The sequence below is a fragment of the Anguilla rostrata genome, chromosome 3 (assembly GCF_018555375.3).
Source record: "Anguilla rostrata isolate EN2019 chromosome 3, ASM1855537v3, whole genome shotgun sequence".
NCBI lineage: Eukaryota > Metazoa > Chordata > Actinopteri > Anguilliformes > Anguillidae > Anguilla > Anguilla rostrata.
Genome location: NC_057935.1, coordinates 1882501 through 1899994, shown reverse-complemented (window position 1 = coordinate 1899994; position 17494 = coordinate 1882501). Strand labels below are relative to the sequence as shown.

The window sequence follows — 17494 nt, the reverse complement described above, 5'->3', positions numbered from 1 at the left end:
ACTCAGGTGTGTTTTTCTCTCAGGTGGTGGAGCTGCTGCTGCTTCGTGGGGCCAATAAGGAGCACCGTAACGTGTCGGACTACACCCCCCTCAGCCTGGCCGCCTCGGGGGGGTACGTCAACATCATCAAGATCCTCCTCAACGCCGGGGCCGAGATCAACTCCAGGTAGAGTACCCCTGATCCCCCCACCCCAACCCCCTCACCCCCCCTCAGTTAGAGTACACCTGAACCCCCCACCCCCCGCCCAAAACCCCCTCAGGTAGAGTACACCTGACCCCCCCACCCCCCCCGCCCAAAACCCCCTCAGGTACAGTACACCTGACCTCCTCACCCCAACCCCTCACCCCCCTCAGGTAGAGTACCTGACCCCTCACCCCAACCCCACCCCCTCAGGTAGAGTACACCTGACCCCACCCCGACCCCCTCAGGTAAGTACACCTGACCCCCTCACCCCCACCCTCAGTAGAGTACCCTGATCCCCACCCCGCCAACCCCCTCAGGTACAGTACACCTGACCACCCCCACCCCCCCCCCCACGCCCCAACCCCCTCAGGTAGAGTACCCTGACCCCCCATCACCTGCACTCTCTCTCGGCAGTCTGGCTATGCGCGTTTGGTGTGTGTGTGTGTGTGTGTGTGTGTGTGTGTGTTTTACCCCTGGCTGACCCTCAGGCTGTGCCCCCCTCCCCCCCCAGGACGGGCAGTAAGCTGGGCATCTCCCCCCTGATGCTGGCGGCCATGAACGGGCACGTGCCGGCGGTGAAGCTGCTGCTGGACATGGGCTCGGACATCAACGCGCAGATCGAGACCAACCGCAACACCGCGCTGACGCTGGCCTGCTTCCAGGGCCGGGCCGAGGTGGTCAGCCTGCTGCTGGACCGCAAGGCCAACGTGGAGCACCGGGCCAAGGTGAGTGCCTGCCGGGGTCACCTGAGACAGGGGTCACCTGACACCGGGGTCACCTGACCCTGGGGTCATCTGAGCCTGGGGGTCAACAGGGGTCACTTGACGTTGGGGGTAATGACATGGGTGTAAGAGGCTGCTGGGCTTCCGCTCTACGTACAAACCACAGTTACGACAGATCGCTTTGCTCTAACTTATTTTAAAAATGTACGTTCAGCAGTTTTCTTAATTTGTAAAAATGTGATAATTTGAAAGAAATTCGTTTTTTTCTTTGTAAGTCCAACACTATCTACTAGCGATCTGTCCACCCCTGAGCAGTGGGCAGATCAGGAAGTGTGTTCTCTGACCTTTGACCCCTGACCTGTTCCAGACCGGGCTGACCCCTCTGATGGAGGCAGCGTCCGGAGGGTACGCTGAGGTGGGGCGGGTGCTCCTGGACAAGGGCGCGGACGTGAACGCGCCCCCCGTCCCGTCGTCCCGGGACACCGCCCTCACCATCGCCGCCGATAAGGGCCACTACAAGTTCTGCGAGCTGCTGATCAACAGGTACGGCCCGGAACTCACCTGAGCTCACAGGTACACAGGTACGGCCTGTAGAGCTCTCACAGGCAGGGGAACTCACCTGAGCTCACAGGTACACAGGTACGGCCTGTAGAGCTCTCACAGGCAGGGGAACTCACCTGAGCTCACAGGTACGGCCTGTACAGCTCTCACAGGCAGGGGAACTCACAGGTACGGCCTGTAGAGCGCTCACAGGCAGGGGAACTCACCTGAGCTCACAGGTATGGCCTGTAGAGCTCTCACAGGCAGGGGAACTCACAGGTACGGCCTGTAGAGCTCTCACAGGCAGGGGAACTCACAGGTACGGCCTGTAGAGCTCTCACAGGCAGGGGAACTCACAGGTACGGCCTGTAGAGCTCTCACAGGCAGGGGAACTCACAGGTCGGCCTGAGAGCCTCACAGGCAGGGAACTCACAGTACGGCCTGTAGAGCTCTCACAGGCAGGGGAACTCACCTGAGCGCTCACAGGTACGGCCTGTAGAGCTCTCACAGGCAGGGGAACTCACCTGAGCGCTCACAGGTACGGCCTGTAGAGCTCTCACAGGCAGGGGAACTCACCTGAGCTCACAGGTACGGCCTGTAGAGCTCTCACAGGCAGGGGAACTCACCTGAGCGCTCACAGGTACGGCCTGTAGAGCTCTCACAGGCAGGGGAACTCACCTGAGCTCACAGGTACGGCCTGTAGAGTCTCACAGGCAGGGGCTCACAGCTCACAGGTACGGCCTGTAGAGCTCTCACAGGCAGGGGAACTCACAGGTACGGCCTGTAGAGCTCTCACAGGCAGGGGAACTCACCTGAGCGCTCACAGGTACGGCCTGTAGAGCTCTCACAGGCAGGGGAACTCACCTGAGCTCACAGGTACGGCCTGTAGAGCTCTCACAGGCAGGGGAACTCACCTGAGCTCACAGGTACGGCCTGTAGAGCTCTCACAGGCAGGGGAACTCACCTGAGCTCACAGGTACGGCCTGTAGAGCTCTCACAGGCAGGGGACCACTGAGCTCACGGTACGGCCTGTAGAGCTCTCACAGGCAGGGGAACTCACCTGAGCTCACAGGACGGCCTGTAGAGGTCCTCACAGGCAGGGGAACTCACCTGAGCTCACAGGTAGGCCTGTAGAGCTCTCCAGGCAGGGAACTCACCTGAGCGCTCACAGGCACCCTAGTGCTCACATGGCAGGTCCTCAGGGTAACAGGTGGAGTTGGCAAAGCTGGTAGAGTTAGAAGTTATTCCAGTGTATTGCAAATTTCTGTGGAAGCACTTCACTAATGTTTCAGTCTCTCTGTATTCCTGTGTGTTCCCATCTCTCCTGCCATTGTTATTCCACTCATTAACTCTCCCCCTCCACTTCCCCCCTTTTTCTCCCTCTCTCTCCTCCCTGCCCTCTCCCCCCCCCCTCTCTCCCACAGGGGCGCTCACATTGACGTGCGGAATAAGAAGGGGAACACGCCTCTGTGGCTGGCGGCTAACGGGGGGCACTTTGACGTGGTGCAGCTGCTGGTGCAGGCCGGCGCCGACGTGGACGCCGCCGACAACCGCAAGATCACGCCGCTCATGGCCGCCTTCCGGAAGGTACGCTCCGGTCCCCCCGTCCTGTCGTCCTGCCTGTCCCCATCGCATCCCCCGCACACCCCTGCCCTGTCCAACTCTAAAGCCTCAGGCCTCCTGTCACACAGGGAGGGGCTCTAAAGCACTAAAAATACTGCTTTCAGCTGTATTAATGTGTGTGTGTGTGTGTGTGTGTGTGTGTGTGTCTGTCTGCAGGGCCATGTGAAGGTAGTGCAGTACCTGGTGAAGGAGGTCAACCAGTTTCCCTCGGACATCGAGTGCATGAGATACATCGCCACCATCGCGGACAAGGTGAGAGTCCAGCCTGCGTACACCTGAGTGCACCTGGAGCCCCATCGCACCTTACTCCTCCTATCCACAGCTCACTCTGACAGTGCAAGGCTTATATCAGGTGATGAGGTGTCGGGGTGAGCTGTGGTGGGTGAGCCCATGAGCAGCCGTTGTGGTCAGGGGGAATCTCTCTGTGGTCAGTACCCGTTACAGGTGAGGTGAGCGTGTGTACCTGAGCGCAGGTGTGCTCTTTCCGCAGGAGCTGCTGAAGAAGTGCCACCAGTGCATGGAGACCATCGTTAAAGCCAAAGACCAGCAGGCCGCCGAGGCCAACAAGAACGCCAGCATCCTGCTGAAGGAGCTGGACCTGGAGAAGGTGAGCCCTCTCGCGCAGTTAGAGCCCCTCCCTGCAGGAGCTCCAGGGGCTGGGGTGGTGTAAAGGTGCATAGGAGGGGATCCCAGGTGTGCGATTGCACTGGTAGTATCTCAGGTGGATGCTAGCAGATCCCAGGTGCAGGGTTAATAGTAGATCCCAGATTCAGGGCTGATAGTATATCCCAGATGCAGGGCTGATAGTAGATCCCAGATGCAGGGCTGATGGTAGATCCCAGATGCAGGGCTAATTGTATATCCCAGATGCAGGGCTGATAGTAGATCCCAGATTCAGGGCTGATAGTATATCCCAGATGCAGGGTTGAAAGTAGATCCCAGATGCAGGGCTGATAGTAGATCCCAGATTCCAGGCTGATAGTAGGTCCCAGATGCAGGGCTGATAGTAGATCCCAGATGCATGGCTGATAGAAGATCCCAGATGCAGGGCCGATAGTAGATCCCAGATGCAGGGCCGATAGTAGTTCCCAGATGCAGGGCCGATAGCAGATCCCAGATGCAGGGCCGATAGTAGATCCCAGATGCAGGGCTGATCGTGGTGAGATCGGCAGTCTCAGTGTGTGACTCTTGTGACAGTCGCGGGAGGAGAGTAAGAAACAGGCCCTGGCAGCGAAGAGGGAGAAACGCAAGGAGAAGCGAAAGAAGAAGAAAGAGGAGCAGAAGAAGAAACAGGAAGAGGAGGAGGCCAAAGTCAAGGAGGATTTCAGCGAAATGCAGGACGAGGAGAAGGACTCTGCCGAAGGTAAACATGCTGTGTGTGTGTGTGTGTGTGTGTGTGTGTGCGTCTGTGTGTGTGTGTGCGTCCGTGTGCCTGCACATGTGAGTGTATATGCGTGTTTGTGTGTTCATGCATGTGAGATCTTTTCAGTCAGATTGTGTGGGAGAAGCACCCATGTGAGTGAAAGAGTCAGTTGTAGTTGGACCCCCCCCTCAAGACCGTCCGTCTGTCTGTCCGTCTGCAGAGGAGGAGGTCCCCATCGAGCCCCCCAGCGCCACCACCACCACCACCATCGGCATCCTGGCCACCTCCCCCACCTTCTCCGGCGCCTTCGGCAAGAAGCGCGCCGGCGCGGCCTCCACCCCCACCGCCAGCCGCAAGAACAAGAAGAACAAGACCAAGGACTGCGCCAGCGAGCCCGTCATCCTGCAGGACCCGCAGGTGGCGCTGGCGCAGCAGCGGGCCGACCGCAACAAGATCCAGGGCGAGCCTCGGGGCGGCGGGGCGCCGGGGGGGCACAGCGACTCGGACAACCTGGACAGCGCCGACTGCAACAGCGAGAGCAGCTGCAGCGGCAAGAGCCAGGAGCTCAACTACCTGCCCGACCTGCCCTCGTCCTCCCTGTCCTCCTCTTCCTCCTCCTCCTCCTCTTCCTCCTCCGCCCCCTCCGTCCCCGTCCACGCCCACGCCCCGCCCGCCCCCGAGAGGAGGCATGGCCCCCCCCTGCACGGCTCGCGCGACGAGAAGGTGACGGTGTCCGTATCCAAACCACAGAGGTGAGTAACTGTGCCCCTGAGCATGCCAACTCGAACCCGTGCTCCAGTCAGAACGTTCCCCCCCATCCACAGCTCCAAAGGGCTGCACTGTTACTCATAGCAGATGAACGCTCAGCGTTTCCCAGTAAAGATGCCAGTAATGATTCAGACGTTCTCGTAAACTGCCTAAAGGTGTGAAGTGTTATAGAACAGAAGTTGTTTTTATTTGTAGTTTTTTTTTTGCAGAATTATTCAGAGCTCTGTAATTTGACGTGATTGTTAGTGCCTTTGATCACAGTGTGGCTGAGATGATTGACGGGTGAGGTGATTGACGGGTGCGCGCGCGCCTTTGCCCCTCCCCCTTCAGGGTGCAGGACTGCGGCGGCGGCTTGACGCCCAGCTCCCTGCCCTCCCCCTTCAAGACGATGTCACTGCCAGTGTCCTCCCCCAGCGGCAAGATGAGCCTCGCCAGTCCCAAGAGGGGCCAGAAGAGAGAGGAGGGCTGGAAGGAGGTCGTACGGAGGTGGGTGTCTTGCCGAAAGAGCTCCTCTCTGACATCGTCACCACCCCATATTCCTGTTCAGTTTCTATGAAACTACATCTCCCATAATGCACATATCGTGCTGGTCGCCGTGTGAAAAGCGCCCGTTGCAGTCTGGGAAAGTGAGGCCTGGGTGAGCAGACAGTAAGGAGTGTCTGTGGGTCCGCGCAGGTCTAAGAAGCTGTCGGTCCCGGCGTCCGTGGTGTCGAGGATCATGGGACGGGGCGGCTGCAACATCACTGCCATCCAGGACGTGACGGGCGCACACATCGACGTGGACAAGCAGAAGGACAAGAACGGCGAGCGGATGATCACCATCCGGTACGACCCTCGACCCCGCGTCTGTTCGTCTGTCTGTCCGTCTGTCTGTCTCTGTCCTGTCTGTCTGTCTCTGTCCTGTCTGTCTGTCTGTCTGTCTCTGTCCTGTCTGTCTGTCTCTGTCCTGTCTGTCTGTCTGTCTGTCTGTCTGTCTGTCTGTCTGTCTGTCTCTCCGCCTCCTCTCCCCATTACCCTGCTGGTCTTCTTGAGTTTATGACAGTGAACCTCAGTGTTGAGGATACTTAGCCCTGTCCCCTTACAGGACTCATAATGACAGAACGCTCAGTCATGTCAGCTGCTGCAGCAGCACCCAGGGGCGTGTTCGCAGGGGTTCCAGTCTCCATGGTAACCCCAGGCTTGTTGCTGGGAGGTTTAGGCCCCTGTGGTCTGCCCGAGTCTGTTCCAAATTGGGAGAATAAGTAAAGGTGTTGAGGTACGTGCGGTCCCCTCTCTGACCCCCCACCCCCTCGGTGTGTGTGTTTGCAGGGGGGGCACGGAGTCGACGCGGCACGCCGTCCAGCTGATCAACGCGCTGATCCAGGACCCCGCCAAGGAGCTGGAGGACCTGATCCCCCGAAACCACATCCGCGCCCCGGGCGCGCACAAGATGGGCTCCTCCTTCCCGCCGTCGGGGGGTGTGGCCGGCGGCTCCAAGGCCCTGGCGTCCATGGCGACGTCCTCCGGCATGTCCTTCCAGCCTTCGTCCTCATCCTCGTCCTCCTCCTCGGCGGGGAAGCTGGGGAAGGGGCTGCCGTCGGGGGTGCGGCCGGCCTTCCCGGTGTCCCTCCCCCTGGCGTACGCCCACCCCCAGCTGGCGCTGCTGGCCGCGCAGACTATGCACCAGATCCGCCACCCGCGCCTGCCCATGGCGCAGTTCGGGGGCACCTTCACCCCGGCGCCCAGCACCTGGGGGCCCTTCCCCGTGCGCCCCGTCAGCCCGGGCAGCGCCAACAGCTCCCCGAAACACAACGGCACCGGGGGGGCCCGCCCCGGCCCCTCCCACGCCGAGTACGCCGCCGCCGCCGCCTCCTCCACCGGCGCCAACCCCGCCTCCGCCGCCGCGGCCACGCCCCCTTCGGTCTCCGCCTCGGCCCCGCCCTGCCCCCCCAGCGCCCCCACCCCCTCGTCCGTCAGGAAGCAGCTGTTCGCGCCCGAGCCCAAGGTCGCCGCGGCGACCACCACGGTCAGCAGCGCCTGCGCCACGCGGCTGGCGGGTTCCCCCGCCCACCAGCACGGCTCCGCCCTCCCGCTCGCCACGCCCTCCACCCCCCCTCCCCCTCCCATCGCCCCGCCCGCCCAGCAGCAGCACGCCCCCAAACAGGAGCCCAGCGGGGCCCCCACGCCCGGGAAGGAGAAGCCGTCTCTGGAGGCCACGCCCACGCCCGTCTCCGCGGCGGGAGTTTCTGACGCCGTCGGCTCCGCCGGGCCCCTCCCCTTCTCGGCCCCGCCCACGTCCCTGCCCGTCCCCCAGCCGCCCGTCCCCTTCTCCTCCAGCGCAGAGCCGGCGACGCCTGCCCTGGTCCCGCCCACTTCCGCTAACCCCGCCCCCTCCTGCTCGGTGGCGCACACCAGCAACGCCCCCGCCCCCAGAATGTCCCACCGCATGCAGCCGCCGGGCCCCTTCTACCCGTTGCCGGAGCAACAGAGCGTGTTCGTGCCCCTGAACGTGGCCCCTGAGCCGCTGAAACAGCAGCAGCAGCACCCTGGCCCCGCCCCGCCCCCCCACCAGGCCCCCGGCCTGATGAATGGCTCCCAGGTGCACCTGCACGGGGGGGCCAAGGCCCAGCTGCCCCCCAACTTCGGACCTGCTGCCCTCTTCAACCACTTCAGCAGCATGTTCGACGGCAGCCAGGTGGGCAACAGCCAGGTGTGGGGGGCGTGTCACCTGCCCACCCGCACCGCCCCGGAGCAGAGCTACAGCGGCCCCCCCGCCTACATGAGCATGGGCCAGATGGAGGCCGTCATGACCCCCCCGGACGGGTCCAAGGCCCCCGGCTACCGCTCCTCCTCCCAGAGGCTGGTCAGCAGCCCCATCGGTGAGAACCGCCAATCAAAACCTGCCTGTGGATGCATGAGTGCCATGATTGGTTGAGATAACTGGTTAATTGGTCCAGAGATTAATTACCGTAGGACTTCGATTGGTGCATTACTTGACTGCGATGTGTATGCCCCTGATAAATGCACAGTTATGGAAAAAAATCAAAAGCGGGTTTCTGCACACAGAAAATAATGAGACTGCACGATCTTTATCCATTTTATCTGCTCAGTGAAGTTGGAAACACAAGGCAAAGACTTAAAGCCGATCTTTCAGTATCGGTTTCAGCGTCATTAGAGGAGTGGAAATAAGATGGGGGTGAATTTGGGGGGGGGGTGAGTAGTAATTTGGGGGGGATTGTGGCAGGGGTTGTACATGTGTGTACGTGTGTGACGTGTCTTTCTCCCCCTGGGTGGCTCAGCTGTGCACCCATTGGATCCCTCGATGAGCTCGAGCTCCGCCTCCTCCGCCGTGCTGACCAGCTTTGCCACCAGCATCTCGGGCAGCACGGTGTTCCTGCCCGGCCACGCCCCCTGCGCTGGCCCCGCCCCCGTCGGCACGCCCTCCTTCAGCCGCCAGCACTTCTCCCCCCACCCCTGGAGCGCCTCCACTTCCTGTACGTACCTGCCAACTTCCTGTACGTACCCGCCAACTTCCTGTCCCTGCTCTGGCTGCCTGTCAGTCACTGTGTTTTTCAGACCTCTGTGCTCAGAACACCCTGAGCTGGTAGTTCTGCCTGAAATTTCCCTTCACATTAAGAGTCCTGTGACTTTTATATCGATGGGTTTTAAGGCCCCAAACATACCCTGCGTAAACATAAACGCTGATGCTTAGGCTATGCTACGCCGGATTCGTGTGTTTTAAAATGTGTCTCCAGAAATTCGATACACAAGCGTGAGCTGTAGTGTCAGGCGTCACAGCGAGGGGGCGCTGTAGCCGGTAACAACAGGATGAAGCGGACATCCGCTCAGTCTTTTATAACTGCTCTGTATCGCCCCCTTGACTGGAGTTTATTAGCCCCACAGGGACATGAGAGCGCTCATTGAGCGTGTGCAGCCAGGCCGTGCGTTTGCAGAACTTCGGCCTGGCGTCGTCCTTTGCGTTTGCGTGTTTATGTGGGGTGTGTTTCAGGGATGAGTCTGGTTCAGACGCAGTGCACTCTGCCCCAGCGGGATCAGTCTCCTGGCTTTAACATGGGCTCATTAACGTTAACATCAACATTAAAGCGGTGGGGTGGCAAGAAGGGCACTTTCGGCCTGTTTTTACTTCACTCCGGGTTTCACTTTCTACAGTTTCTGAAAATTAAACTGTCTCTTGAACATAGATAGATAAAATTGTAACATTTATTACCGTTTTGCAAAAATAGTAGTTGTAATTATCATGTGACACTTGAAGCTTTGGGGAGCAGGAACCAAGGAGGTGTGAAGGTGATGCTTCCTTTTTAAATCGCTGGTTTTTTATTTAGTTCCTTGTTTAATCACCTAGGTTGTTTAAAAATACAGAACAAGTAAGACACTGGTAGACACTTTACTCAAATCCTGCAGTACACACGCACACACACGCATACACGCGCATACACACACACACACACACACACACACACGCACAGCTGCATGAACCAACGAAAGAAGACCACACACACTCATATTAAGCTCATTTTATTCAGCCGAGGCTTCAATGTTTTAAAATGATATTTTTAAAAAGTTCTTATACTGCCCCCTACAGGGGGGGTGTGGTATGGGGACTCTTACTGGTCGGGTTGTGCTGTACGGTCAGTGTGCTGTGGTGTGTGTGGTTTAATGTGTGCCCTCCCCCTCCCCAGGTGAGTCCCCGGCCCCCTCCGTGTCGTCAGGCGCGTCCTCCCCCCTCTCCGCCTCCTCGTCGGCCCCGCCCCTGATCCAGTCCAAGCCCGGCGGCCCCGGCCTGCAGGACCGGAAGGTTCCGCCCCCCATCGGCACCGAGCGCCTGGCCCGCATCCGGCAGACGGGCTCCGTTAACCCCGCCCTCCTCACCAGCAGCTACACCGCGCCCGTCGGCCAGGGCGGCATCTGGTCCTTCGGCGTGGGCAGTGCCTCAGGTGAGGGGGGGAGGGGGGTCACTAGTTGGGAGCTGGTTCCCCCAGCCTTAGAAGGGCTTAGTGGGCCTAGTGAGATCAGCAGTAATGGGTCGGGTGGAGTAGAATCCTGTAAGCTGTGAAAAGCCTGGAGTAGATCATTTTACACTTGGCTGTTTTTCTCTCTTCACAAGCTGTTTTTGAGTTATTATGGTCACTGCTAAATGTGTTAAGCTTGGGTGTGAAGTGGTTTTGCTCTGTGAGTGTTTGACATGGTTGTGGTTTTGTCTGTGCGATCTGAGCTGAAGATGTGGTTGTAATTGTGGGGTCTGAGCTCATGTTGTGGTTCTGACTGGGATCTGAGCTGATGATGTTGTGGTTTTGACTCTGGGATCTGAACCGATGATGTTGTGGTTTTGACTGGGATCTGACCTGATGATGTGGTTCTGACTGGGATCTGAGCTGATGATGTTATCGTTTTGACTCTGGGATGTGAACCGATGATGTTGTGGCGATTGTGGGATCTGAGCTGATGATGTTGTGGTTTTGACTGAGATCTGAACCGATGATGTTGTGGTTTTGACTGTGTGGGATCTGAACCGATGATGTTGTGTTTGTGATTGTGGGATCTGAACCGATGATGTTGTGGTGCTGCAGAGGCGATGTCGGGCTGGTCGCAGCCCCTCATGGGCGGGCACATGCTGCAGCAGCAGCTGCCGGAGCTGTCGGCGATGTCCCAGCACCAGCCCCTGGAGCAGGACGACACGGGCATTGTGGCGCCCTCCAACGCCTTCCACCAGGGCCACCCCAGCCAGGGCCACCCAAACCAGGGCCTCCCCAGCAGCTTCATGGACTTCTCCAAGGTCAGTGCAGTACTGCGGAGGAGGTGCTGTTTACACACACTGCCATAGAGACGAATCTCATTTATTCAGTCCAGTGTCCATGTGAGTCACCAGACCTTCATCTGATGCTTATACATTAACATGCACCTACACACACACACACACACACACAACAAACCACAGACACCACACACACACACACACACACACACACACACACACACACACACACACACACACACACACACACACACACACTCAGGCTGTACGTGAAGACGTTGGCGAGCCAAGGCGCAGTCCGTGCGGCGTCTGACTCTCGATCGGCGTGTGATTTTTTTTTTTTTTTCCCGTCTCCAGGGGATGCCGTTGTCGATGTACGGAGGAGCGATGATCCCCCCCCACCCCCCGATGGAGGGGCCGGGGGCCCCCATGTACAACGGCCTGCACAGCGCTGACCCCGCCTGGAACCCCATCCTCAAAGTCGTCCCCAACTCTGCGGAGAACTCAGACCCCCAGCAGGTGAGGGCTCCCCGAAATGTCCCGCCTGTCCCTGAGGCTGGGCTCACCCGTCACTCACCCCGTCAGTCGCCACTCTCTGTCAGAGCCATTCCTCATCACTTTGTGTCGGGAACATCCCTGTCTGCACCAAATCCTGTCACTCAGTGCCAATGCCATTACGTGTTATGTTTGAATTCTATTACACTGTTGGCACCATTACTTAAATTCTAGAACTCTTGTGTCACTTGTTACTCTGTATCGCTGCATGTGTGTCGGTTGATTATCAGTGCTCTGTCACTGCTGTCAGTACTCGTACGGCCAGGTCTCTGCCTTTGTGTCTCTGTGTGTCGCTGCTCCCACTGGTGGCTGATCGGGTCTCTGTCTGTGTGTGTCGCTGCTCCCATGGTGCGAGCTCTCTCTCTCTGTCTCTTGGTGGTCCTGCTGTGCTGTGGTCTCTGTCTCTGTGGTCTGCCTACTGTGGCTGATTGGCTCTCTGTCTCTGTGTGTCTCTCTGTGTGTCGCTGCTCCTGCTGGTGGCTGATTGGCTCTCTGTCTCTGTGTGTCTCTCTGTGTGTCGCTGCTCCTGCTGGTGGCTGATCGGGTCTCTGTCTCTGTGTGTCTCTCTGTGTGTTGCTGCCTGCGGTCTGCTCTTGGCCCTTTTGGTCCTGCTGCTGATCGGGTCTCTGTCTCTGTGTGTCTCTCTCTGTGTCGCTGCTCCTGCTGGTGGCTGATCGTCTCTCTCCCTGCAGGTCTGGCCCGGTACGTGGGCCCCACACGTGGGGAACGTGCACCTGAACCACGTGAACTGAGCGCGGGAGCGGCCGAGCGTCGGGGCGACGGGCGGGCGTGTGCACACCCAGCGCCAGAGACGACGTGAATTCCTAATGAACAAGATAATCGCGATGATAATGTTAACCTAGAGGTGTCCTAAGCGAGACGAGAAGCGCAGAGGCCGGACGCCATTTTTGATGTGCCTAACTAAAAAAATAAAAAAGAATACGATGAGAATTGAGTGTGGGCTGTTACTTTACCACTGTCTATGAACAAACGGGATTGCCTGTTCAACAGGACACCACCTCTGCGTAGCGTAGCCATCTTGACTTTAAACCACACCTGAACCGTTCTTGATCTGGCCGGGCTCAACAGGACCGTAAGCTATTTATACTCGGACAAGAACTAGACTACAGAGAAGCATAAATCAGACCTTTTAGAGTGGTAAATACATGTATAATTGTTTACATACTAAAAAAGGGTTAAAATGAGAGTAAATTTCATGTCGTATAGTGGCTCTACTTTATGTAGCCTGTATTAATGTGAAATATTTACCTTAATATTCAATAAAAAGATGGAAATGGACCCGATTTTTCCTTTGTTTCTTTTAAATTCTCCAAAATGACACGACTGTTTTTATTTACACTTTTGTTTGATACGTGATTGGCTGATGCTCTTTTACAGCATTGCCCTGTTTCTGTAATAGATTGGTGTATTGGTTCACTTACCCATATTCTTCAACAGAAGCTCAATACTGTTTTGTCTGTAATGGGCAGAGTAAGTTAGGGTTTTTTTTATTTGTGAACTCTCGACTACAGAGGGCTGAGGGTTAAAGGGATAAACACATCCGTTATATGAGCTATTGAAGCACTTTCCTCACAACTCTTATTATCACAATCGCTCGACAGGTTAATGTTTGATTTACTCTCATTACAAACTGAAGTTCAGGCCTGCTTTTCTGAACTAGAGTGAGAAATGGTCTCTGTACCACAGAATTATAGAGTTCAATTTAAGATACTGGCTACATCGGCGCCCTCTGTTGTTGGCACAAGGTCACTGGAGGAAAAGGTTGCAGGTCTGGAGTGGAAAACAAGTTCAGCAGACTGATGTCATTGCTTGGTTTTTAAAAACAGGGCCCATGACTTGCAGTCCTGTTATCCAGAAGGAATGCCCACATTTGCTTACATTTAGATGAGAACATATTTTTGCATACATTTTATATATACGTATATATACACACACACACAGCCTTCAGAAAGTGATCGCCACCTTACTGTACTCTTCACATTTTGTCTCATTGCACAAACTTAATGCATGGAATACAAATTCCAATGTTTTATGCAGGGGACAAATGTGTTAATATTTTGTGTAAAATGAAAAGGTTCTCATTTAGGGGGTTATTCGTCCCAGCCCCCAGGGGCGGTACTCTGGAGGTGAGCCTTCGTTGGGACGCGCCATCCAGTCTTCTCAGGCGCTCCAGATTTGGGGATTCTCGTCAGTTCCTTCATGCAAATTTCCTCCAACGCTTCCTAGGTTGGACCCTTTGGGAGAGACCGTGATATTCAGGCCAAGCCACATATTTGACGGAATTCAAGTCTGAGCTTTGGCTGGACCGTTCTCCGATGCTGACCTCTCTTTCAAAATCATTCCTGTATTTTTTTTTTCGGCGTGTGCTTTGGGTAATTGTCCTGTCGGAACATGAATAATTTGCCCTGAATGCAAATTTCTGCAGACTGAAACAGGTTCTCCTGAAGGATTTGCCTGTTTTTGGCGCTAGCTTGCACCTGATAGCAACAAGCTGCCCAGTCCATCCTGCTGAAAAGCCGGGCCATAACCTGATCTCAACTGTACTCTCACAAAACCGCAAAATCATCACCCAGAAGGTCACAGGGTCCATCACATGCTGGCTGGCAAACACCTGGCCTCGCTCGCTGTTGGCTTTAGTCTATCTGCTGTCAGAGGTCAGGTTTGTGATGTGTTGATATCTGGACCGGTTCTCTCATTTCAGCTAACAAGCTCTGCAACTGCCAGTGTTGTCAGTGCTGTAGCTGGTATAACTGTCAGTGCTGCAGCTGGTGTAACTCTGTCAGTGCTGTAGCTGACATAACTCTGTCAGTGCTGCAGCTGGTGTAACTGTCAGTGCTGTAGCTGGTATAACTCTGTCAGTGCTGCAGCTGGTGTAACTCTGTCAGTGCTGCAGCTGGTATAACCCTGTCAGTGCTGCAGCTGGTGTAACTGTCAGTGCTGTAGCTGGTATAACTCTGTCAGTGCTGCAGCTGGTATAACTCAGTGCTGCAGCTGGTATAACTGTCAGTGCTGCAGCTGGTGTACCTCTGTCAGTGCTGTAGCTGGTATAACTCTGTCGGTGCTGCAGCTGGTGTAACTGTCAGTGCTGTAGCTGGTATAACTCTGTCAGTGCTGCAGCCGGTGTAACTGTCAGTGCTGTAGTTGGTATAACTCTGTCAGTGCTGCAGATGGTGTAACTCTGTCAGTGCTGTAGCTGGTATAACTGTCAGTGTTGTTGCTGGTGTAACTCTGTCATTGTTGTAGCCAGTGCAACTGTCAGTGCTGTAGCTGGTATAACTCTGTCGGTGCTGTAGCTGGTATAACTGTCAGTGCTGCAGCTGGTGTAACTGTCAGTACTGCAGCTGGTGTAACTGTCAGTGCTGTAGCTGGTATAACTCTGTCAGTGCTGCAGCTGGTGTAACTGTCAGTGCTGTAGCTGGTATAACTCTGTCAGTGCTGCAGCTGGTGTAACTGTCAGTGCTGTAGCTGGTATAACTCTGTCAGTACTGCAGCTGGTGTAACTGTCAGTGCTGTAGCTGGTATAACTGTCAGTACTGCAGTTGGTGTAACTGTCAGTGCTGTAGCTGGTATAACTCTGTCAGTGCTGCAGCTGGTGTAACTGTCAGTGCTGTAGCTGGTATAACTCTGTCAGTGCTGCAGCTGGTGTAACTCTGTCAGTGTTGTACCTGGTGTAACTGTCATTGTTGTAGCCAGTGCAACTGTCAGTGTTGTCAGTGCTGTAGCTGGTGTAACTCTGTCAGTACTGCAGTTGGTGTAACTGTCAGTGCTGTAGCTGGTATAACTCTGTCAGTGCTGCAGCTGGTGTAACTGTCAGTGCTGTAGCTGGTATAACTCTGTCAGTGCTGCAGCTGGTGTAACTCTGTCAGTGTTGTACCTGGTGTAACTCTGTCAGTGCTGCAGCTGGTATAACTGTCAGTGTTGTTGCTGGTGTAACTGTCAGTGCTGTAGCTGGTATAACTCTATCAGTGCTGCAGCTGGTATAACTCTGTCAGTGCTGCAGCTGGTGTAACTGTCAGTGCTGTAGCTGGTATAACTGTCAGTGCTGTAGCTGGTGTAACTCTGTCAGTGCTGTAGCTGGTATAACTGTCAGTGTTGTTTCTGGTGTAACTCTGTCATTGTTGTAGCCAGTGCAACTGTCAGTGTTGTCAGTGCTGTAGCTGGTATAACTCTGTCAGTGTTGTAAACGCTCGATAAATTTTGTTTCGCTCTTGCACTTGAGCACAGTAAAATCTGCAGCTGTAGCTGATTCTTAAACAGATAAAAATATGATTGAACTAATAATTGTGCATAACTTGCACAAAATCCTGAAACGGATCAGCCCTTGTTGTGCAAACCTGCACCACACACACACACACACACACACACAAACACACTCAACTGTATCTACAGACACAGCAGGCTATCTAGTTCAGGATTCCAGCTTTCGAAATTACACAGCGGTGCTTTGCATTGCTCGGTTAGTTTTAAACGTTCATTGTAATGTCAGTTGTTTAATATGTTGTATGCTATAGGCTGGAAAAAATACTACAAAAATGTAAAATACAATAATTCATAACTGGCTTCCAGGAAAATCAACACTGTGTTAACGAACACGTTGACACATGCACAGTGATCGTGCAATGCGAGCAACAGGTGCAATGCGAGTAACAGGCGCGATACTGAGCGTGACTGGTGCGTGCAAGCCGTAGGGTGCAAGCCGATTAGAAAGTGCGCCGCGTGCAGTAATTCTTCTGCATTTGCATGCACCTGAACTCGGTACATTCCTCTGAGCTCAGGACGGGTTAAAAAACAGTAGCTCTAAACGTACATGATTACAATTAATAGTTCATTTTATTCAGTTCATTCGGTGTTTTAATCTGAGTTTTATCTCTGTGCTTAATCTGTGTTTCCTTTATCAGTTGCCGGAATTTCACATTAGATTAATTTACATTTTAAAATCTAAGAAAAATACATAATTGCAGTGCTGGTATCCGATTATGTTTTGAATAGTGAACAGATCCGGGGTCTGTATTGAGCGCTCCTCGTCTGTATTTATCACGGTTTTAATTCGTGCACCTTCTACCGATACATACTTGTATATACTTTTTCCAAATATTGGATTTTTTTCTGACTTCAACCGGAATCATACCTATAACGTACACTTGATAATCAAATCTACTTCCACCTGTACCGTTTTTTGTCATCGGCGCATATCCGAATGATGTAATGTAAGCAGAGAGCTTGCAATGTGTCGCAAACAGATCACTCCCTAAACTTTGTACAGTAGCTTCCTTTGCTTATTAGCACGGTAGATAGGTGACGCACACGTAGCTGGTAAACACAAATCGTCCCTACGTGGCTTTGCCAAATAGGTCTATGACATGCAGCATCTATTGTCTCTTAACTTTCAATATAATGCCACTAAAAATGTTGTCTTGTAGAACATGTAAAAAATATTATCGCTCAAATTTTACAGGCAAATTTGTAAAAAAAAAAAAATTTTAATCGTTATGGAAATAACGCGCAGGTTTGGTGCGACACAAATATAACTTTATCAATATGTCCATAATGGCCTCAGTCTGAAACAAATCCTAATATTCTCGTGCATCCGCTTAGAAGACGCTGTGGGTGAATACCGTTTGATAAATAAACGCCTGGTCCCTGCACGAAGTTGGCACCACGTGACAGGAACTCGGGCGCTTTTCAGTAGTTGCGAAACCACGGGACATCACATGAGTCTGGTCACGTAGGTTTTTTTTTTTTTTTTGTCAGAACTCGCTCTGCAAAAACAGGCGCACATGGTCAACACATTGCATTCAAGCCCTGCCTCGCCCGATGTGTGTAGCACACGGACCTCTCACCGAGCTGGCTTAAAAATATCTGGATTTATTCCCCCCCCCATCTCGCGGGCGATATCTGTTTTAATGCAGTTTCGTCTTTAAGTGACTAGCTACCCGGCTTTGTTCCAATTCGTGGCTCTTGAATAG

The 17494-nt window shown here is 54.5% G+C and overlaps 2 protein-coding genes across 2 annotated transcripts in view; both read left to right on the top strand.

Moving 5' to 3' along the window:
• The window catches only part of LOC135249791 (ankyrin repeat and KH domain-containing protein 1-like), a 39201-nt gene extending 26395 nt beyond the window's left edge, over positions 1-12806 (top strand). The window contains 16 exon segments of the mRNA XM_064325352.1: positions 24-166; positions 696-909; positions 1274-1449; positions 2871-3033; positions 3226-3321; positions 3560-3676; positions 4267-4432; positions 4653-5184; positions 5531-5686; positions 5876-6025; positions 6509-8058; positions 8479-8673; positions 9880-10134; positions 10768-10973; positions 11310-11471; positions 12200-12806. Coding sequence (XP_064181422.1) covers positions 24-166; positions 696-909; positions 1274-1449; positions 2871-3033; positions 3226-3321; positions 3560-3676; positions 4267-4432; positions 4653-5184; positions 5531-5686; positions 5876-6025; positions 6509-8058; positions 8479-8673; positions 9880-10134; positions 10768-10973; positions 11310-11471; positions 12200-12259 — 4341 coding nt within the window. The 3' untranslated portion in view covers positions 12260-12806.
• A 4494-nt stretch (positions 12807-17300) lies between these two features.
• Positions 17301-17494, top strand: part of eif4ebp3l (eukaryotic translation initiation factor 4E binding protein 3, like) — a 6359-nt gene continuing 6165 nt past the window's right edge. The window contains exon 1 of the mRNA XM_064325345.1: positions 17301-17494. This exon is cut by the window's right edge and continues 226 nt beyond it. The gene's annotated coding sequence lies outside the window, so the exon portion shown is untranslated.